At 37.6% G+C, this 22,522-nt stretch overlaps 2 protein-coding genes and 1 pseudogene across 6 annotated transcripts; all 3 read right to left on the bottom strand.

Annotated features, from left to right (window-relative positions):
* Positions 1–2,973: 2,973 nt before the first annotated feature.
* LOC114728089 (probable serine/threonine-protein kinase At1g54610) lies at positions 2,974–8,475 on the bottom strand. 5 transcript variants are annotated; one of them, XR_003738635.1, is made up of 9 exons: positions 8,263–8,475; positions 7,506–7,949; positions 6,985–7,269; positions 6,557–6,874; positions 6,070–6,297; positions 5,244–5,344; positions 4,408–4,522; positions 3,643–4,108; positions 2,974–3,446 (listed from the first exon to the last, which is right to left on the bottom strand). XR_003738635.1 is itself a non-coding variant. In XM_028914916.1 (8 exons), the coding sequence occupies exons 2-8, from the start codon at positions 7,875–7,877 to the stop codon at positions 3,821–3,823; spliced, it is 1,707 nt and encodes a 568-aa protein (XP_028770749.1). In that variant the 5' UTR covers positions 7,878–7,949; positions 8,263–8,475; the 3' UTR covers positions 2,984–3,820. The 5 variants fall into 5 exon arrangements, 4 of the variants coding, with proteins under 4 accessions (XP_028770749.1, XP_028770750.1, XP_028770751.1 ...); XM_028914916.1 differs by having other exon boundaries at positions 2,984–4,108; XM_028914917.1 differs by having other exon boundaries at positions 2,984–4,108; positions 7,506–7,942.
* A 2,602-nt stretch (positions 8,476–11,077) lies between these two features.
* LOC114728092 (double-stranded RNA-binding protein 2-like) lies at positions 11,078–19,111 on the bottom strand (annotated as a pseudogene).
* Positions 19,112–20,104: 993 nt separating this feature from the next.
* LOC114728093 (uncharacterized) lies at positions 20,105–22,118 on the bottom strand. Its single transcript, XM_028914923.1, has 2 exons — positions 21,680–22,118; positions 20,105–21,547 (listed from the first exon to the last, which is right to left on the bottom strand). Exon 2 carries the CDS (start codon positions 21,488–21,490, stop codon positions 20,375–20,377), a length of 1,116 nt encoding a protein of 371 aa, XP_028770756.1. The 5' UTR covers positions 21,491–21,547; positions 21,680–22,118; the 3' UTR covers positions 20,105–20,374.
* Between the last annotated feature and the right edge of the window lie 404 nt (positions 22,119–22,522).

The following is a 22,522-nucleotide window of genomic DNA, read 5'->3' as shown; positions in this document are numbered from 1 at the left end:
TTTTATTAAAATTTTAAAATCTGATTTTTCTAATTTTTTAAATTGAACTTTATTAAAAAATTCTACCGCCTTTCATGTCCTTATACCTGTGTATATAAGATAAATGTTAAGTCTACTACTCCGTTCCTAATTATAAGAACATTTTGGCCAAATTACGCTTTTTAAGAAAACAGTTAAAATTAGTTAAAAGTAATTAATATGTAAGAAATGTAATTTTTTTCAAATATACCCCTAATAAATGTAAGAGAGTAATAATAAGATAAATAGAGAGAGAATTATATAAGAATTTATTAGGGGTAAAATAGGCAACAATGCATTAAATGTTCAGACAAACTCAAATGGGACCTTATAAAAAGAAATAAATCTATTCAAACAAAGGGATTTTATAATTAGGAACGGAGGAAGTACCCTTAAAATGCCACATGCTGCCTCCAGTTTTTTCTTTTTTTAAAAAAAAAACAGGACAACAACAATTGCATCCGGAATTAGGGCTTGGATATGTAAACAAGATCAAATAACGTTATCCAATCCTGATAATTCGGACTTACGAATTGGTTCGTAAGCTGGAATTATTAAAATCTTTTTAATTTTTTTAAAAAAGTTGAGACATATTTCACGTTTACTCATTTACATTAATTTTAATATGATGATAACCGCACCATCATGATTTCATGAGAAGAATTTTGACTGTGACTAGGATTATTTTGAGTTTTTAAGGTGAGGCAGCCAAAAAAAAAACCCCCATATAAAAAAAATCAAACGCGGGTACTCAATTTTTTCGAACATATTCAGGCTAGCTTAAAAAGCTTGATTATCGGAAAAATTTAAGGCCTGTTTGTTTTTGTTCATTGTTTTCTCATTCTCAAAAAAATTTTATAAATTGTTTTTTAGAACAAGTTTAGGAAACAAAAAAAAATTATTTGGATAATAATTTTTAAAAAATCACATTTGAATAGAAAAATAAAAAAATCACACTTTACAGGTAGTAGTTGTCACTGATAATAATAGATAGTAGTAATAAGTGAGAAGAGAAGAATTTTTTTTTTAATTTTTCAAAACAAAAAAACATATAAAAGTTGTTCTCGTTTTTTAGTTTTTAAAAACATGTTACTGTTTTTTGTTTTTTAAAACAATTAACTAAAAGCAAATTACTAAAAAAAAAATTTTTTTTTAAAAATAAATTTTTTTTTTCAAAACAAGAAATCAAACAAACAGGTTTTCCTGAGGCAACGCTAAAATTATCAAATTTATTAAGGCCCCATTTGGGTGACACCCCAAACCATGGTTTGGGTGATAAGTCACCCAAACACCCACTGGTTTTGGGCAAACTGTGGTTTTGGCTCCAAAACCATGATTTTGGAAAAAGCAGAAATTTTTTGCTTTTGAAGAAAAAAGGGAGAGTGTGAGAGCTTATAGGATATGTATCTTGTTATTTTTTTTATAAACATATTTTTTTATAAACATATTTAATCTTATATTTTAAAAATATATATACATATTAATTATTTATTAATTATATTATCTTATGTATTATTAATTATGTTAATAAAAAATATATTATTAACAATTTTATTCCTTCAAATTAAAATATATCATAAAATTTATTTTTTCTGTAATTATCATATTAACTTATGTCTTTTTTTTAGTAATTTGTATATATAAAAAGTGCTTCTGATAACAACTATCCAAACACTCTCACTTCTCAAAATCACTTTTTCATAACATTTATTCTTTCCAAAATCTATTCTTCCCAGAATCTATTCTCCAGAATCACTTTTTCAAACCACGGTTTGATTTCATCCAAACACACCCTAAGACATACCCGTCAACTTAGCTCAAATTGCCGACTCTAGAATGACCGCGCTCATAGCCAAAAATCAAAGGGTAGGGTTTTAATTGGAGAGGAAACACCTCGGCCTTTAATGCCGACAAGAATTCGCAACTGTGGCTTTGGTTAAAGTCACATGCTGAGTGCCAGAAAAATATTATATTGAAATAACCACCCATGTTAGAACCCCAATCAATGAAGACGAAGGTATTTGCCGAGGACTGCATATAGCTTGCCATCATTAGGCCAAAAACCTACATCTAGAAATTGCATTCCACCATGTTTGGCATCTTCCCCACAACCACTGCGGCACTACCCATGATCTAGGCGCAGAGTAATGTTCGGCGCAGTGCCGCCAATATATATATATATATATATATATATGTATATGTATGTATATATAAAGAGAGTGTTGTGTTTTTGTCGTGCCCATTAACGCGATCACACATATTTTAAGAAGCTTTTAACTCGCCAGATTTGAATAACGTGAAAGATGAATTTAATGAAAAACATTAAGATAAAAATACGCAAAATTAAAAAAAGTATTAAGTTTCCACACATGCACGTCACACGCACTAGCAACAATGAATTGTTTGAAATAACTTATAAATAACTTTTTAATCATAATTTACAAAATACTAGATAAATATGTGAAAAAAATTGTCTAAATTAGGAATTACTGAATATTGTTAAATAACTAAATGCCCCTCTTTAGTTAAAAATAAAAATTGATATTTTATCCCTCTAAAGTGGTTCTTCATCTCTTATTATTAATATTTAGTTAAATTAATCAGGACATAAGACCTAATTTATGATCTTACATTGATAATTAAATTTTAAAATAAGTAATCTTTAAATAAATATTTTTTTCAGGTTGTAAATGATTCGCAAATCCTCCAGACGTAGAGCGCACAGGGCCTTGAACCCAAATACATTACCCACAATGGAAGTAAACATGTAACACTTACGAAAAACATGCTCATAATTATGTGTCGCGTTTGAAGTTAAAATGAGTGGGAAAAGGAAAAGGGATTGACCTCCTAAGGAGAGCCTTTTTTTTTTTTTTTTTGGTTACATAAGGAGAGCCGTTAACACAACCAATATCAACATTCGTCAATCAACTATAAACACTATGTTCACTGATATGACTGTTAGTTGGTTTTTTCTTCCTATTTTTCCTTTGAACAATAAATTTTCATATACATTCTCGTTTCTAATTCGTGACAAATTATCAATCTAATCACCACTAGATCGTACACAATTTGTAAACAGAGTATAGAGAACAATGTTCGTCTTCTCATCTTCACCACGCACGCTCCACAATACAAATCGGATTTCGAGTTGTTTGAAGAGCGTTATAGTTGACCTGATCTCTGTGTCAAAAACTGCAACCATGGGTCACTTGGTGAAGCTAAAACTTCGGGAGACAAATAAGAACCCCAACTCGAACATTATACTCCGATACTTTCTGGGATGACAGTATCGTCCTCAAGGATTTTGGGTGCAGGGTTTGAAGAAACCGACCCCCATTTCAGTGTTCATCTGTAGCACCAGAGCGCTACCTTTCTAACGGACTAAGGACAAAACAGTATCTCAAGGATTTATCTCCACCAACTTCCTTAAAAAGTACTCCGATATTAACACGTGGAACTCACTAGAAATGATATGATCGCTATGTACATCATATAGGAATTTGTTCACTCTATCAACAAATTGAACATAGAAGAGCGGATATAAATCCATATAAAGCAATATACAAAAAAGTAGATAAATAGGAGAAAGAAAAGGGTGTGGTTGGGAAAAAAAGATTTTACCCTTGCACTTGAGTTAAGCAACACTCCATTCTGGAAGCAGGCAAGCAACGGGCCTGATGACAGGTCAGATTTGGCGCCTTTTGGACTCCAACTCAAATATGGCAGCAAAGACGAGGAAATTTCTTGACTTGATTCTATACAATGCAATGAATATAACTAAGCTACGAATTTCTTGCCTTTAACGTTTATCCTTGAGGGCATTTGTACGTTGTTTTGATAAATCCACCGCATCACCAGGATAAGCGTGTTTCTTCTGCTTGGGCGCCGCAATGGGGCCTGACCAAGCTTGGAATGGTTCTTTTGAATAGGTAAATGAAGTTGAACTGAAAGAGACATCAGGAGGAACGACATTTGAATCAATGTGACGTGAAGATCCCAAAGGAAAGCCAAGTTGTCCATCTTGATGAGGTGGTGGGAACTTCTCACTCTTGCTCGTCGCATTTGCACGAGTTATTAGACGCCTTCTCTGTTACACAGAAAAATTGTAGGAACAAAAATAATAATCAGTGTATTTTTCACTGAAAGTTACGAGCACGTGCTCTCTCGCAGATACAAAATGAACCAGTCAAATTAACTCCAAAAGAGAAACAGATATGATTGATAAGAAAGAGATGAAGAAGGATAATGCATTTGTTATTTAGGCCCACAAGAAGCAATATGATAATTTTAATTTTAAATATGTCTAGCCTAGTGTTAATTAAAAAACTTGAACGATTATCCATAGTAGTAAAAAACTTGAACGATTATCCATAGTAGTAAACATACATCAATATTGGATTGAAGCTCAGCATTGGCTTCAGGAGCAGGATTAGGTTTAGCTCGATTACGTGTTCGGAGTTTCTTTGAGCCATCAACCTGACCTCTGCCTGCAGCTCGTTGTCTGAAATCCATATTGACAAATTATCTCAGATTTGGTCAGATATTACCAGATGGCATGATCATAACTGGAAGAAAAACAGAGAAAAAGGCACAGCTTTCTATAAGCCCATGTCTGTGAATGTTATGTATGTGTGGTGATGATTTTGGTAGGACAGGATCTCTAAGTATCACTTCGATAACGTGGGATATTCTATGGGGTATTTAAGTGGGGCGATTCTCCCCCCTCAATAACTAGCCTTCAGAGGAGTATTCTCCATCCCACTTCAGTACATATCAATTGGAATCAAAACTAGTAGTTGATAGTTTAGGAAAAAGCTGCCTGCAAAGGATTCTAATTGGCAAGGAATTCAAGTAAATTGTCATTGAGTGAATGTAATAATGTGTAATGATTCGGACATTGACCCTCCAAAAGGTACCAACTGTAGGAGACTAAGGGAGTATGGAATGCTTATACATCAAGTAGCATGGGGTGGGGGTGATTCTCTCACCTCTATCACAAACTTTTGGGAGAGAATTCCCCATTCCACTTAAGAACTCATAAATATGACTCTTATGAATGTGTTATATGTGGATGGGCTACTCAACTAGCCAAAGAAACTAAGAAACAGAGCAGTCTCCCTCTATCTACTCACCTTAAGTGATGCGCACCAATCACAGAGCTTAAAGATTGCACATGAAAAACATAACTTATATGCAGGAAGCAAATGTAAGAGCACACATACCTCCTTGCTTCATCATCTCGTCGTTTAGCGTCCATTTCCTTGCTTGGTGGATATTTGGGAAGACTAGAAGGATCACAGGCATAAGGTTCTGTGGTGAAGAACTGCAAAATGATAGGAAAACCAAGCAAATGGTACATGAGTTTGACTCATCGAAGATCATCAATGCTTATTATGGATACTGTCTACATCAGATATAAGGCAAGTTTTACTTAGTAGGTTCCTGCACTTGTTACATAGCTATATGAACCATGTCATCAGGGAACTAAATTTAACTCTAATTCTAATTTGCAGTAAAACACCACAGAGAGAAATGACTTCCAAGATAATCCACATAACAAGAACGCCGGAGTGTTTGCACGCTTTACCATAATAGCCAAAGCCCAGGAAAGGCACAGAATCAAGCTCATAAAGATTGCAATTAATTTTCCTCTGAAACTAATTCAGGATTTCCAACACATTGTCTAAGATACGTCCAAGACACAGAAGCTCAAGAATCAGACCACTGGACGATTGTTGTTATCATCATAGGCATGTAAAGGAAAAGAGTGGCGTTGAGAATCACCATCCTGCCGGGTAAAACGCATTTTGAACATGACAAATCTTTCACTTCCATATGTAGCTCATTCTATATATATCATCAGAAAGAAAATTTTAAATTATGAATCTAAATGCACCAACAAGAAATGAAATGTTAATAGATATTCATATTCCTTCTAGATAGTCTGTGATATGAAATCATAATATCAATTGCAGGGCACTAAATCATGGGAAAATAAAAACACCATTATTTTAACAATGACATAATTGGGGATTTTCAAAAACCCACCTCACTTCTTAGGGCATCTGATGCAGTCTTCCGTTCTGCTGGATCAAGCGCAAGAAGATTATCCATAAGTGTAAGTGCAGAAGGTGGAAAATCTTTAAAAGTCTCTCGTATGCATCTCTTGTAAGGCTCTCGAGGTTTAAACAAGGTAGCATTAGGCAACTTTGACCTCTTCCAGTACTCATCTGAGGGCGAACCACATAGTTTGTATATCTTATGCAGCTGCTCCACCTACATAAGCATTCAGAAAAAGGGATAAGAAAAGGTGTGAAACATGGCGTTCACACATTTTAGAGTCCGCTTTGAAATCTAATGGAGATACCAAATACTCAGCAGATAGAATGCAGATATTTGGAGATTGCAAAATTGTTGTATCACACCAGTTATAAGATAGAGAATCCCAGAATTACATTAGACACTCACAAGGTATGACACAAGATCAGTGAAATGATAAACCCCATTAGTCAAAAGAAAGATATTTAATTGTTACCTCTGTGCGACCAGGCATAATTGGCTTTCCTGCCAATAACTCTCCCAAAATGCAACCTGCACTCCAAAGATCCACTCCCACACCATATTCTGTGGCACCAAGAAGCAACTCAAGAGGTCGATACCAAAGTGTAACTACACGATTAGTCATTGGCAGCTTCCGGTTAGGATCGAAGAAAGAAGCCAATCCAAAGTCAGCTATCTTAAGTATTCCTTCATTGTCAATAAGAAGATTTGATCCTTTAATATCACGGTGAAGTACTCGAAGGTTATGACAGTGCTCGAGTCCTGATAATAGTTGGTGCATGTAACATTTGACCTGCAATAGGAAACACAGTAATTGCAGACACCAGAGACTCTCAAATGAAATGAAGTTTACGGAAGCTTATTTAACTATTTCTTGAATTTTCTAGGCAAACCTGTTCTAACCTGAGGCTCAGTGAACTTGGTTCCTGGGCTTGCAGTAAGTCCAGCCAAATCATGCTCCATGTAATTAAACACCAAATACAAACTACAGGACATTCTTGATGTAACTAAACCTTCCAATTTTACAACATTGGGATGATCCAATCGCCGCAAAATAAGAATCTCTCTGGCCATGAACTTCACACTCTCATGCTCCAAATTATCAAATCGAACCTTCTTTAATGCAACAATTTTACCAGTCAACATGTCTTTAGCTTTGTACACATTGCTATACGTTCCTTGCCCAATCTAGTGTAAAAACGAAGAGAAAGTTGATACAAAGAAACCAATCAATAATGCATCGTGGGCATTGACTATGCTATTGTTGGAAGGTTCTTGATATGCAGCTCGGGGATACCCCAGAAACAGCATGATCAAGCATGCCCCACAAGGTTAAATTAAATGTCTATTGATTTTGCATGATGCAATGCATGCACTAACAAGTAACAGAAATATGTAAGTTTTCTCAGCAAACAGAGACTCACCTTATCAATTTTCTCAAATGTGTCAGCCTTCCGAGGAATCCACCCATTAAGTGCTTCTCCACACACTGCCGTAAGCCAGGGGGGCCACCCAGCTGCTACTTGCTCCCCCCGCAAATGCTTTGGAGGGTTACTTAGCCTTGGGTTTGGCTTTGACCTTCTCCTTCTGCTGCGGGGCTGCTCAACCTGGGCCCCATCATCACCATCTTTCTCTTCCTTTCGGTTGCCAACGTTCTGAACCTCAACCACTTCTCCCTCAGCTGTCCCCGTGGTGCTCTCATCTATCTTCCCGTTCGGTTGAGCACTCAAATTCCTCTCCTCTTTCACCTCTGAAGTTATTTCAGACGAGACTTCTCGACTAATCACGCACCCCATATCTTGAATCTAGACTTCCTTCCTTGACATGGTCCTAGTGTAGGCTTGTATCACTAAAAAAATCACTGCAATCTAATAAAAATCACAAGCATCCTTAACTAGGTAGGTGAACAATTAATAAACAAAGCTAGAAAATTTATAGATTCGGTAATCGAAAACTTCCCACTTTCAATAGTGAATGACCCACAAAGCTCAAGAGGCAGGAGCGCAAATAGAATCAGTAAATTTGAGAATTTTCAGTTGAGTAAAAGCGAGCAAGATTCAGTGGGTGACAAAATGGTGGAAATAGAAGGAAAGTGAAAACGAAATATCTATATGAATAGAATATTTGATGAATTTAGAAGGAAAGGCCAGGATTAAGTCGAATCAAAGATACGAATCTTACAGTAATCGATGTTGAATTTGCCGGTTCGGCTGTTTTGAGTCAAGCAAGAGAAGGAGGGAATATGAGCTGTGTTTGTTTGATCCTGTCCCGGTTCCGTTTTTGCCCTCTTTCTAGCTCAGACAAGCGAGGAAATGTAGAGCCGAGCGGATCTTCTCATTCTCCCTAAGTCAAAGCCCCGAACCACCGGTCGAAGTAGATGCTGAACCAAGGCAAGGACAAATAAAAAAAGAGAAGGGGAACTTCAGCTCCAATAAAAGGAGAGAAAAACGATTCCGCGATTCACCAGAAGGGGGGGGGGGGAGAAGGTAGATGAGTAATACTACATCCGCAACTGATTATAAGAGCCTGTTAACTAATTTGAAGAGATTAAAAAAGTAAGTTGAGTTAGTTATTTGTCCTAAATAAGTAGTGTCTTTTCTAAAATATCCTTACTAATCAAGTATATTGACTAGAATTATAATTATTAGAAGGATTATCTTAGAAAAAATTGAGTAAATATGAGAGACAAAGTGAATTAGAGTCTTATATTTAGGACCAGAATAAAAGTCAAACAGGATTTTATATTAATAACCGGAGGTAGTAATAATAAACACCGATGAAATAATAATACTAACAGGAAGATCCATGGATATTGTTTTTGAATTTTACCTTCATCTCGTAAAGAATTGTACCGTTCTTTTTTTGCCGGAAACAGTAAAAAGTACCATTTTTTGACCCGCAACAAAAATGTACCATTGCAAATAACCTTGTGACAAGACCATCAATCTCATTTCTTATGCGAAGTTTCAACATAAATTTATGAATAAATTTTATTATATTGTTATTATATTAGATATAGATACTGAATTATTGATTTTATTTTAATAATTCATTCAGTTATTTTTAGAAAATAAATGAAATATATAGTCCTTAACATAAATAAATGATATCAAAATTCAACGTTTCAAATATACTACCTCCGCTCCTAATTAGAAGAGTTAGGTGACTAATTTGAGAAGATTAAGGAAGTAAGTTGAGCTAGTTATTTGTCATAAATAGGTATTGTCTTTCCTAAAGTATCCTTGCTAATCAAGTGTATTGGCTAGAATTACCATTGTTAAAAGGACTACTTTGAGAAAAAATATATAAATATGAGAGAAAAAGTGGATTGTGATCTTATATTTAAGACCAAAATAAAAGTCAAACAAGGTTTTATATTAAATATCAGAGGTAGTATTTTTTATAATTTATATCAACTTTTTCATATACTATCAAAATATGGAAATATTTAGGTTTTTCAAAAGAGAAAATATTATTTATGCTTTAGAAAATTCCTAATCCACAAGGCTGCACAACAGATAGACTGGACTAGACCAGAGCCCAATCCCGAAGTTTGGTCTAATTTTTGGTTGGGGTCGGTTTGCCAGTCTATGGTCTGGTCCAGTTCAGTAGTGATATGAGGTAAGGTTTGACAGACTTGGTCTACCATACTAGTGGACTAGTCCATACAATCCAGATTCCTAATTTTCTTTTTTTTTAATTTTTTTTTATAGGAAGCAAGATTTTACCATGATAAATATAATTTAAGACAAAAAAAATGCCTATAATCATATAAAACTCATTCTAAAATATTAAGATTTCATCATAAATACATAAAAATTTCTAAAAATATTAAAAAAAATTAAAGGTAACATTTAAATTACAAATTATTGAAAAATAAAAAAATTCACCTAGATTGGACCGGACCGATCCAGGTGGTCTAATTATTTGATCCGAAACCCAGTCTAACTCGACCAACCAATATGGTCTAGTGTGTCCTAGTTTCATTATATAGTTTATTTGGATTGGACTGGACAAGACCAAACTACTTCAGGTTGATTGGACTGGACCAAATCAGACCAGACCACTGGATTTTTGCACATCCCTATCCGCAAGTATTTCACTTATGTTTTTCTCCTACAACTTTAGGTTTTATTTAAAGTCACATTTAAAAGCACTAATAAACACATCTTACATAAATCGATATAAAACTTATTTTACATGATTATCTTATATTGTGTAAATTACAGTTAAAGAATTGCCAGAGTTCCACCCTTTTTCTGTATGTGCATGTACGTCACTCAACTAATAACGTGCATAGTCTCTTTACTGGATTCATATTTTCATCTACTGCGATTGGTTCGAGTGGCCGCGATGTGGAGGAACAAACCTTTCGATCTTATACTTCAACGTTAATGCTAGTTCTCATTTAAAAAAAAAAAAAAGGGTCACAATTAGTTGAGAAGGCGATTTCTCTTTCATAGAAAATTAATAATCTCAATCGCTTTCGTATACATACACCCAGCAAATACTAGTTACTTGAATTTAATTAAATCCCCCCAAATGAATAAACGACGAAATACCTTTCAATTTTGTTCCCGCGTCTCTTCAACAATTATGTCAATCACTTTCATAAAGCAACGCCAACTATCACTCAAACATGGATCCTCATAAATGAATAACTAACAAAATGATCCCTCAGGTAAATAATAAGTAAGCCCAAAATCTAGAATCTCCTAAGAAACTTCATGCTTAACCGCAAAGCCAAGCTTCAACCCTCGAAGGCTCGAACTTCTTGACCATTGACGAAGAGTGGTCCAAGAGCTTGAGAGCTCAATCTTCCTGAAGCGTAGCCTTAATTTCGTGATATGAACAACATGCAACAGAACTTTTTTTTTTTTTTTGGGTACAACATGAAACAGAAATTTTAGTTGCAAGTGTTTTGGCACACACTAGAAAGTCAGCAAGTTCTTATTTATCATTTTATCATATAAGCATAACAATGCTTTACCACGCATTTTTCTGGTTAAATTCTCCTCTTATTTCCTCGTGCTCCACAGACAAAGGAAAGATTTGCCCGAATTTCCCTTATTCATTCACAGAAAGGCATCCAGGAAACGCAGATTCATCCGCATGAACATGAAAAAAATAATAAAAGACCAATGGAAAAGCACAGAACCGTTATTATGCATCCTAGATTTTGGATATAATACATGTAGCATATATCTACGTTCATATTTTAATATTGCACCCCAGAGCAACTTCTTGACACATTTTGTCCGCGGGTTTTAGTTCTTACTTTTCCTTGTTTTTAGACATTTCGTCAATGGCTTTCCTAGGTGGAGCTGAACAGACAGGCACAACTGATCTGATTCGAACAGGTGATGCTATAGATAGAGGAGGGGGAGGTGTGCCCACCATATCAAACCTCGCAGACATGGGCATGGCTGGACTTCCTCGGACCCCAGTTCTCATCCTTGAGGAAACCGACACAGGAAGTTATCTATGTCGTGGCCTGGACTCTGCAGAAGAAGCATAACCCATGGTTCTGATCATTGAAGATGCAGATGCAGGAGGTCTAAAACTTCCATTTGTGTTTGTTTCTGGAAAGGTTCTCGGTATGGGACAAATATTGTCAACCTTAGGACGGTTTTGTAGCAAAATATTTCTATTTCTGCTTTCAGGCACACATCGCTTTTGTCTCTCATCCTCCAGAGATACTCTACGGGCTCTTGTTTTATTACTTGAATCGCAAATTGGAAAATTAGGGACTTCGGATTGAGAAAACTCTGATGAAGTTTCTGGCTTCTCCTCATGAATCTCTTTAATGATTACTTTTGACCTGTTTAGATCAGAAACATGGTGGTTTGGAAAGTAAAATGAAGGGCTTGATGCAGAAATGGAGAATCTTGGTCCTATAGGGACTGACACTGACCCCTTGGCTGGAATATAAATGCAGTAGTCTGACTGGAGAACCGATTGCATAAAGGGGAAAATTTGTGGTGCGGATGGAATAGGTGGTGGAATAGCTAGCGCCAAGAGGTGATTTTGCTGCTGTACAATTTGTTCTTGCTACCAAATGTGATGCACCGACACACGAGGGGAAACGCCAGAGAGGCCGCGACTTTGGAATTGCACAGGACACGTGGTCGGCATTGGCAACTCCAGAGATGCACTGTAGCTTTGCTGTCTATGTTGGTGATCACCTTCTGCGGAGTCCTTAGATTCCCACAGTTTTAAACTTGCAAGAACCTGAGCAATGATGAACTGTTCCTGTACCTCATCACGTTTAGACTCTGAAGGAAATGAAGTTGGAGGAGATAAGTGATGCTGTGACACTAAACAGAGAATGTCAAACAATTAGCACATGAAAAGTTTGTAGAAGCTAAAAGAAAATGATGCAAGTAATTTTTTTGAAAAAAAAAGTGCGTTGAAATGAAAAATTCTTGATCTCACAGAATGTTTGAGTGCAGACTCCATAGTGCAAATGCATAAACAATTTGGGCACTACGGAAGAGAGATACAGTAAAAAGAAGCAAAAGGCTCACATTTTCTCAATGAAGTCCAAGCAACCATTGCAGCATTTTTTTTTAGCCTGTTTCTTGGTCCTAGCTGGCTCGCCAGAAAAATTCATTCCAGCAATCTCAACTGTACTTGAGAAGATAGGAACATGACCTGGTTCAGATCGAAAAGTTGTATAAACAGGAAGATTCAGTCCAGCTCCATGAGCAGTTTCCTGGAGTAAATTCTTGTATATTCCTGATTCGTCCTGTTAATATGTAGCTACCAACTATTATTAAAAAGAAGAAAAATAGTGTTGGTTTATCTATCTACACACAGAGGTTTTCTACGTTCCTATGAGAACCATTCAAAGATAGAGAATGACATAATTCATCCTGCTCCACTCTCTCCCCAGTCAAAACTTAAACATAAAAACAGAGAAAAGAAAAGGGAGAGACATCAATTCTTTTCTTTCTTTTTTTTAAAGGAGGAAAAACCAGAGGATTTTGCAAGGAATAAAGTATTAAAACGCGCGCGTGTGAGAAAGGGCATCAGAATCAGAATATATTCATATTACTTATAAAACGTGGTAATTATGAAAATAGAATAATCATGTAAATATCTTTTATTTAATGTAAATATTCTAGGATGATTTAGGGAGCAGATTACGGTATATCAATAGGAGGGTATCATGGGATTCTATCTTTAAAATCTCAACTATTTATGGTTGAAGATTCTGCTGTACTCTATATACTTTTCCTGAACTATACGAAATATACACACGGAATATTCAAACCCAAATATTCTACATGGTATCAGAGCAGACCGATTCTTGCTTCGTTTGACAGTCCGCCATTGTACGTTGCTCCCAGTGAGCAGTTCATCCCGCAATGGCAACCTCTCTTAGTGGGACACAAGTCGTCGATTCCGTGAAGGCGTCCTCCTTTGATGGATCGCCCATGTCCATTATTTTAGAAAAGCTTACCCTCACCAACTATCGGGACAGGGCACAAGCTATTCTTCTCGCTGTTGGTGGTCTCAGCAAACTTGGTTATTTGACTGGAGAATCGCGGGCACCGTCTGATCCTGCCTCTCCAGCAATGGCTCAGTGGAAGATTGATAACTCTTTAATCTCCTCTTGGCTGGTCAATGCTATGTCACCACAACTCAAACGAAGTTTTATGTTTCTACCTACTGCCAGGGACGTCTGGGATGTTGTTCGGGACTCATATTCCTACGAGAAAGATCACTCTCGGGAATTTGATCTCAGGCGCAAAACTTGGAAGTCTACCCAAGGTGCTCGGTGGGTCACAGAATTTTGGCTTGAACTCGTAGCTCTGTGGCAAGAACTTGATTTGATGACAGAGGAGACATGGACGTCCACAAGTGATGCTGCCCGTAACAGAAAGAACATTGAAAATGAACGTGTGTTGCTGTTTCTGGCCTGTCTCAACCCAGAATTTGATGATGTCAGAGGTCGCATATTAAGTGCACGAACTCTTCCTTCTCCCAGGGAAGCATATGCTGAAATTCTACGTGAAGAATCCCAGCGTGAAGTAATGTTGCCTGAACCTAAATCTTTTTCTTCCACTGATTCATCTGCTTTTGTAGGTCAGGGTACCAACTCTGGACACAATCGTGGGAAGGTGACTTGTGTTCACTGTAAGAAAGTGGGTCATACTAAGGATAAGTGCTGGGATCTCCATGGTAAACCAACTGATTGGAAGCCGAAAAAAGGAAAGCCCTGTCCCAATTAAGGCTCTCAGTCTCAAGAGACTGTTCCTCAATCAGAAATAGTCCCTGCTATGAGCAAAGAGCAAATGAGTCAATTGTTCGAGTACTTCAAGACTCTTCATACCCAACAGCAATCTGCACCTACTGCTACTGTTGCTCAAAAAGGTAATAATGCTAGTGCTCTCCACACCTTTGCACCTACCAAGTGGATTGTTGATACAGGAGCTTCTGACCATATGACTTCAAAAGCTAGAATGTTTGTTTCCTATCTCCCTTCACCAGAAAATAAAACAATAACGACAGCTACAGGTTCCCCTTCTCCTATAGCTGGCACTGGGACTGTTCATCTCTCAGAAAAATTACGTCTTGAATCTGTTTTACATGTTCCCCACTTGGCTTGCAATCTTCTTTCAATCAGTAAACTGACCAAGCAAGTAAATTGCTCTGCTCACTTCTTCCCCACTTCAGAAGCCAGAATATGATGGGCTCTACTACCTTGACGCTTCTATCGTGAGTGCTTTCTGTTGCAAAAGAAGTGGCCTAGTCTCGACTTCCGACAACACCGACATTTTATTATGGCATAAAAGGATGGGTCATCCTAATTTCTCTTATTTACAAAAATTGTTTCCACATTTACCTTCAAATAAAAGCACTATTCCTCATTGTGAAGTTTGTGAGTTAGCCAAACACCATCGCATTACTTTCTCGCCTTCTACTTATAAATCTATTTGCCCTTTTTCAATTATTCATAGCGATGTTTGGGGTCCCTCTCATATTTCAAATCGCACTCATTCCAAATATTTTGTCACGTTTATTGATGACCACACACGCATGTGCTGGGTTTACTTGTTAAAAGAAAAATCTGCTGTCTCCTCAGTCTTTATTGAGTTTTTTAACTATGTCAAGACTCAATTTAATACCACATTGCAAGTCCTTTACACTGATAATGGGACAAAATATTTTAACCAAACTCTTGACAGTTTTCTTAAAGCCAATGGTATTGTGCACAAAAGTAGTTGTCCTCATAGCCCGCAACAAAATGGCATTGCAGAACGAAAAAACAAACATCTTCTTGAAGTTGCTCGTGCACTTTTATACACTTGTAATACTCCACATTTTTACTAGGGGGATGCAATACTCACTGCTACTCACCTAATTAACCGTCTCCCTAACCGGGTCTTGTCCTATGTTTCACCTCTGGATAAACTTCGTGAAACTCATACTGTCACTCACCTTGACTTCACCTTACCACCTCTTGTCTTTGGTTGCTCGGTTTTTGTTCATCAACATCACCCACCATCCAAATTTGACCCCAGGCTTGTCAAATGTGTCTTCCTAGGATACTTTAATTCTCAAAAAGGTTACAGGTGCTATGACCCTATCACTAAGCATCTCTTTGTTAGCCGTGATGTTACCTTTGTGGAACAAGAGCCCTACTTCACCAAGCCTTCAATTCAGGGGGAGAAATGGAGTGAATTTCAGCTTGAGTGTATACCTGAACCCATACCCCCTCCTGATCCTATTCAGCTTCCTAAGGACCCATCCAACACTGTGCCAAGAGTAGAAGTCCGGGATCAAAAATTTGATAATATTTACTCATGTAGAAACAAACAGGTAGTAGGGTCCAGCATACCTAAGGCTGTACCATTCTCAGAACCAATGATGGATCCTATGAGAAATGATGATGAACATACTCGGGCAGCAGAGACAAAGGAGTTAGAACTTCCTATTTCACTAAGGAAGAAACCTCGAACATGCACCAAGCATCCCATTCAAAAGTATGTATCTTATTCTACCCTCTCTGAGAATCATTACAGCTTTGTTACTAGCCTTGATCAAATACAAGTCCCTAATAATGTGTATGAAGCTCTTGAAAGTCCAGAATGGAAAAATGCAATAATGGAAGAAATAAGAGCATTAGAAAAGAATGGGACATGGGAGATCACTGAACTACCAGTGGGAATAACACCTATGGGTTGTAAATGGGTGTTCACACCAAAATTTAATGCTGATGGTTCCCTAAACAAGTACAAAGCGAGACTAGTTGCAAAAGGATTTGCCCAAACCTATGGAATAGACTACAATGAGACATTTGCCCCAGTTGCTAAGCTAAATACCATCCAGGTTCTTCTCTCAATTGCTGCAAATCTGGACTGGCCTCTTCAACGACTTGACATAGAAAATGCATTCTTAAATGGTGAATTAAGAGAAGAAGTCTACATGAGTCTTCCACCTGGATTTGATAAAGGAAAAAAGGGCCAGGTATGTAAACTGAAAAAATCTATCTATGGTCTAAAGCAATCACCACGTGCCTGGTTTGACAGGTTCTCTACAGTCCTCAAGGCGGAAGGCTACAAACAAAGCTTATCAGATCACACTATGTTTGTATCAAGAGATGGTGACTTGATAACCATCCTCATCGTATATGTAGATGACATTATTCTCACCGGAAACAATGTCAAGGAAATAGAGAGAATTAAAGTGGGGCTTAACAAGCAGTTTAAAGTAAAAGACCTTGGGAAGCTGAAATATTTCCTTGGTATGGAAATAGCAAGGTCTCAAAAAGGAATCTATGTCTCTCAAAGAAAGTATATACTTGATCTACTTAAGGAAACTGGAATGCTTGGGTGCAAGCCTAGTAAGGTACCTATGAGTACCAAGAAGAAATGCAGAAAAGATAAGAAAGCAGCAAAGACAAAAAAAGAGGCAGCACGAAGATTGAAACAAGAAAAAGATGAGGCAACTACAGACAAAGGTCGATATCAAAGACTAGTTGGTAAACTCATATATCTTTCTCACACTAGGCCAGATATCGCCTTTGCAGTGAGTGTAGCCAGCCAACATATGCATGCTCCCAAGAAAAAACATTTGGATGCAGCCTATAAAATCCTAAGGTACTTCAAAGGAACACCAGGTAGGGGGCTGTTCTTCAAAAAGAACGATGTCAGAAGTGTTGAAATCTATACCGATGCTGACTGGGCTAGTGCCCAGGAGGATAGCAGGTCTACATCAGGTTATTGTACCTTTGTATGGGGCAATTTGGTGACCTGGCAAAGTCAGAAACAGAGAGTTGTAGCGAAGAGCAGTGCAGAATCTGAACTAAGAGCTCTAGCTCAAGGCATTATGGAGGGGCTATGGCTGAAAAGAGTGGCAGAAGAAGCACACGTTCAGATTGAGTCTCCCTTAAAGCTCTACTGTGATAATAAGGCAGCCTTGAGTATGGCCATAAATCCTGTGCAACATAGCAGGACCAAACACGTTGAAGTGGACCGTCACTTTATTAGAGAAAAAAATTGAGGATGGAATCATTGACCTATCTTATGTCCCTACCAAGTCACAACTGGCCGATATCCTTACCAAGGGATTACCAGAAGAAGTGTTCGAACATTTTGTAGGCAAGTTGAACATGATCAACATCTATGATCCAACTTGAGGGGGAGTGTGGTAATTATGAAAATAGAATAATCATGTAAATATCTTTTATTTAATGTAAATATTCTAGGATGATTTAGGGAGCAGATTACGGGATATTAATAGAAGGGTATCATGGGATTCTATCTCTCAAATCTCAACTATTTATGGTTGAAGATTCTGCTGTACTCTATATATTTTTCCTGAACTATACGAAATATACACACAGAATATTCAAACCCAAATATTCTACAAAACAACATGCAGAAAACTGAGCAGAGCTCTCTAGGCTGATGTATACCTAACCCTGATATTCTAGTGTCCAAAAGACTTGCTTGTACTTGGCATGCAAATCAAGTAGTTGGGTGTGTCAAAGAAGAGAGAACTATAAGTGAAATATAGGAAGGGAAGGGAAAAGAGAGATAAAGGTTTTGCCATTTGCTCACCAGAACTTTTGCTGCCAAAGACGTAGAAGGACCTCTTTTAACAAGGGTGCTTAGAGCTACCTCAGCTGCTGCATGTTCAGCCTGTCTAAGAGTAGAGCAAAACGTTGGGCTGTCAAATGTTTCTCCATTGAGGTTTACCGTTGCTTTGAATCGAGGAGCATGATCTGGTCCTTCGCGTATGCATGAATAGGCTGGCAAATTGAAACAACTTCTTTGAGCCAACTCTTGCAACTGGTTCTTATACATCTCTGCGCACAAGTGAGTCCAACACCCAAATTGAAAAGTAATATATCAGCTTGACATTCTATGCTTACTTCTCGTTGTATTCTATACGGATTAAAGGAATAAATCAGAAAGCATAGAATAGAAGAAACCTCTTCAACTATGTAAGATACAAAAGCTACAAATATTTTCATTCAGACATTTATGGGAGAGAGCGATAAGAAGCCTATCAAATTCGCCAAATTTGTCCAACATTATTAAGAAGATCAAAATTCACAATGACCACATATATTCTTCACCCACGAAACACCAATGCACCATAAATAGTTTGCGTGTGCGCATGTGAACGTGTTTGCATCTGTCTACTCAGAAATTAATTCTACAGACTAACAGAAATTAGTGTAAAACTTGCAAGCTGGCGGTAAATTAAGTAGCAAATCATTCTTCCGCCTTCTAGGAGTGTAAAATACTTTTCGCATATATGTTCCACGGAACTTGTGGATACGCCTAAAATGAAGCAGCTATAGCTGAGCAGCTCAAGAAATAACCAGAGCTTATTTGCAGCTGCAAATCTTTGTCTTAAATTAACTCACCGCCTCAAAAAGCTATTTCCCAAACTACCTATTCGGAGGCAGTACCATCCAACAATCCCCTCAACCAGACACCATATTGAATTCACTCGGAAATTCCTTGATCAAACTAAAATGAATATTGATAAATATGTGATGAAGTTTCAAACATCGAATCACACCTTTCCAAAGAATTATGCGAAGTTTAATGCTGAAGGATCCGGATATGGGCAAAAGAGCTTAAACCGTCGGTTATCAGGGGAACTTTTTTTTGAGAAGGTGACGGAAACCTGATGGGAAACCTATGGGTGTTGATGGGAAACTGGAATTCCATGACACGGAAATTTTCCCTGCTTTTCACTTTACTAATGAATGAAGCGAAATATTACAAATTTTGTAAATAAGCTGTCTTTCACTCTTTTGTGGCTGAAAACTTGAAATGATAGTCTATTCTGCATGCTGCCCTTTGGTGCCAGGATAAATGAAAGTAAATCTGAAGCGGACCATTTACCGCGAAGTTAAAAATTTGTAAAGCTGACTCGGTAGACTCTGGCTATAATTCAACCCTATGGAAGTTTAATGTGAAGCTCTAACCAAACGAAACGAAAGTTATGGATTTGTGAGGTGCTTAGATTATTTAAGAAGTATTTTTAAAGAGCATTTTTTTAATTAAGAAAAAATTTTATATATTTATTTTGTATATTATAAAAATACTATTAAAACTATGATTTTGCTTTTAACCAAATACTCATTTGATTTCATCAGTCTTAGATTAAAGAAATGGATTATATTTTATAAGTCCATTAATTATAGATAGACAAAATAATATTATATAATATTAAATTTAATAGTTTTACGGCTTAGTTTATTTGATTCTTCTTTTTCAGTGCAAATAATAAGAATTAAACTGGCTGAAAAACAAAAGAATTTTCTTTTTTAAAAAAAAATCCGCCATAAAACCCATTATTTTTTTAAGTCGTGAGATAAGTCTGGTGAGAGGAGGGAAAGTAACATATCCGCAGAGATTTTTTTCCTTCCCAAATGATCCCCCCCCCCCCCCGCTTCCCACTAAAGTTTTCGTATCGTGAAGTGAATATATGATCCATTTAACTTTCCCGTGTCTCCAAAAAAAAAAAAAAAAGTGAATATATGATCAAGCACTTGAATCCGCTCGCCTACCCGCTTCCTTGGTAGTGGGTCTATATTATAATTGATGGACTGGGTCCGGGACCCTGCTTATGCAGACCTCGCTTTCCAGGACATGTCAAGAGATTTCCATTTGGAAAGGAAGCATGAAAATAAGCAAGCACAGCAACTACACAAATTTATTCCAACCTTAATGCCTTTTCACGCGGCCTAGGCTTCCACACACCACAAGCATCAACTTGGTAAAAACAAAAGAAAACACAAGACGAGAGAATCGCCTTCATCTCAGACCCTCTCGCCGTTATATTTCCTCCTAGCTTCCCTGCTGTCTATGGTTGGGATGCGACCGCTGGCGTCGATGGGACTGCCACGGCAAGGACTACTTGGGGAAGTTGGGGTTGGCCGATCCACACCCAAGTTTCTGCGATCGCGGGAATCATAATTTGGAATTGGAAAAGGGTTCTTTGCACTGGGCCTGGGGGCTTTGTATTCTCCTTCTGGAGTACGGGCAACTCTTGCCTTTTGTATGAACATCTCAGCAACCTTATCAATATCATCTGTGGCCTCACCGAGTTGGGTCCCCTTTCGGGGGGATGAACTCCAATCTTGACTAATTATCGGCTCGCTACCCCTGTTGGTACTATTTTCCTCGTTACCACTATATGCAGCTGAACGTTGGGGCCGACGCCACTCTGTCCAAATGACTGGTTGGCTAGCTGGAGCTTTCTGTGTGCCGTGCCATTTGTTATGAATATCATGTTTCGGAGAGCTACGTTCGCATTCGCGACTATTGGTTCTGGTAGCAACCGGCACCACTGTTCGTTTGGGAGGCATTTCATGGGGTTTGCCGTCGTCTCTTGCAGGATAAGCCTTCTTGGGAGACCCATGTCCATACTCATCCACGCCTGAAGTTCTGGAAGCAACTGGTACCGGTACCCCTGCTCTTTTGGTAAGGAACTCATCATCCCTGTGTGGGCGATAATCCTCGTCATCGTCGCCGGCGGGGTACGCCTTTGTCGGAGAGCTGTTTGGGCACTCATAGCCAACGCAAGGTCTGGTAGCTACCGGAACCACCGTCCTTCTTGGAAGCAACTCGTCACCTCCCCGTGGGCGACTATGAGCAAGAACCGGATTAATCTGCCTGTGCCATTCATCATCATATCCGGCGGGGTAAGCCTTCGTTGGAAAGCCATGTTTGAAGTCGTCGTCATAAGGTTTTGTAGTAACAGGGACTGATGTCCTTCTGGGAGCATGATCGTCGTAGGGGTAGTAGTCGTAGTAGTCCTCTGGCCTGACGACTGAGTTTGGAAAAAGCGGAACGGGTCCAAATATTTCACCTGTCCTTGACCCCATAGTAGTGAAGGCGGAATAGCCATGGAAATTGTGACCATATCCACCCATCCCTCTTGTTCAGAGTCACTCTGTTATTCTGCCAACTCTTCAATCTACAACTTCTCCCTATATGGAAGAAAGATTATGAGGATTTACATTCCACCTCGGTGCACTTAAAGCGGACAGATTCAAACTTATCAAGCATCAGAGAACCATATGCGACCTTTTTGTGACATATCCTGGATATGGATTCTATACCTGTTCTCGGTTGACAGAATAGCACATTGAAACAGAATCTTATTCCGTGGACACAAGCCTATCTTCTCCATTGCTTCTGGTTCTTCAGAGGTTGAGAACAACTCTTCCGAAGTAATATAGTGTCGGCCACATCCCACAAAAGATCGACTTCTGAGTAATCTACAAGCCTTGGATCGCTTTCACTGAAGTTTTCTTAGCCTCAACTTCAAGAGCTTCATGAAGCCGAATGGGTGCCCCCAAAAAAAAAAAAAAAAACACGATAATAGTAGTGGCAGCAGCAACATCGCTCTAGTACGTACATGAATACTCGTGATTTAGGTCGTTATCAATTTCCACGAAAACTGACCTAATTTGTCTGATTAAGTTTTACTATCTCGATTCCCAAGTAAGAACTGATTTTATTTTATTTTGTTTTAAATATAAAACAACAATATATTTTATTTATTATATTTATTTATTTTTTTAAAAATAGTTTTTATAATAATAATAGTTCTAGTCAATACACCTGATTAGTAAAGATATTTTAAGAAATATAATACTATTTATTATAAATACTTAATTTAACTAATTTTTTTAATCTATTCAAATCAATTAACTAATTTTTAACGGTGAAAGTAGTATTATTGGTGTTTGTATTTTGTTTATTTTCTTTTTTAGGCCGCAACCTAGGGCCTCGAGTCTTTCTTTGTCTGGTTGTCGGTGCTTGTACTTCTTTTTTTTTTTTAGATTAATAAAATTGACTTCATTTTTGGCCCAAAAAACTTCCAGAAAAATGCGGGTCGTTAGAAGAAACGACAGGGCTGGAGAATCAACTGATAATGAATCGGTAGTTACGAGAATACA

This window comes from Neltuma alba, unplaced genomic scaffold, assembly GCF_004799145.2.
Source record: "Neltuma alba isolate B1F8T4 unplaced genomic scaffold, ASM479914v2 tig00012520_pilon, whole genome shotgun sequence".
Lineage (NCBI taxonomy): Eukaryota > Viridiplantae > Streptophyta > Magnoliopsida > Fabales > Fabaceae > Neltuma > Neltuma alba.
Note: the sequence above shows the minus strand (reverse complement) of the source record. Positions and strands in the feature narration are given on the sequence as shown.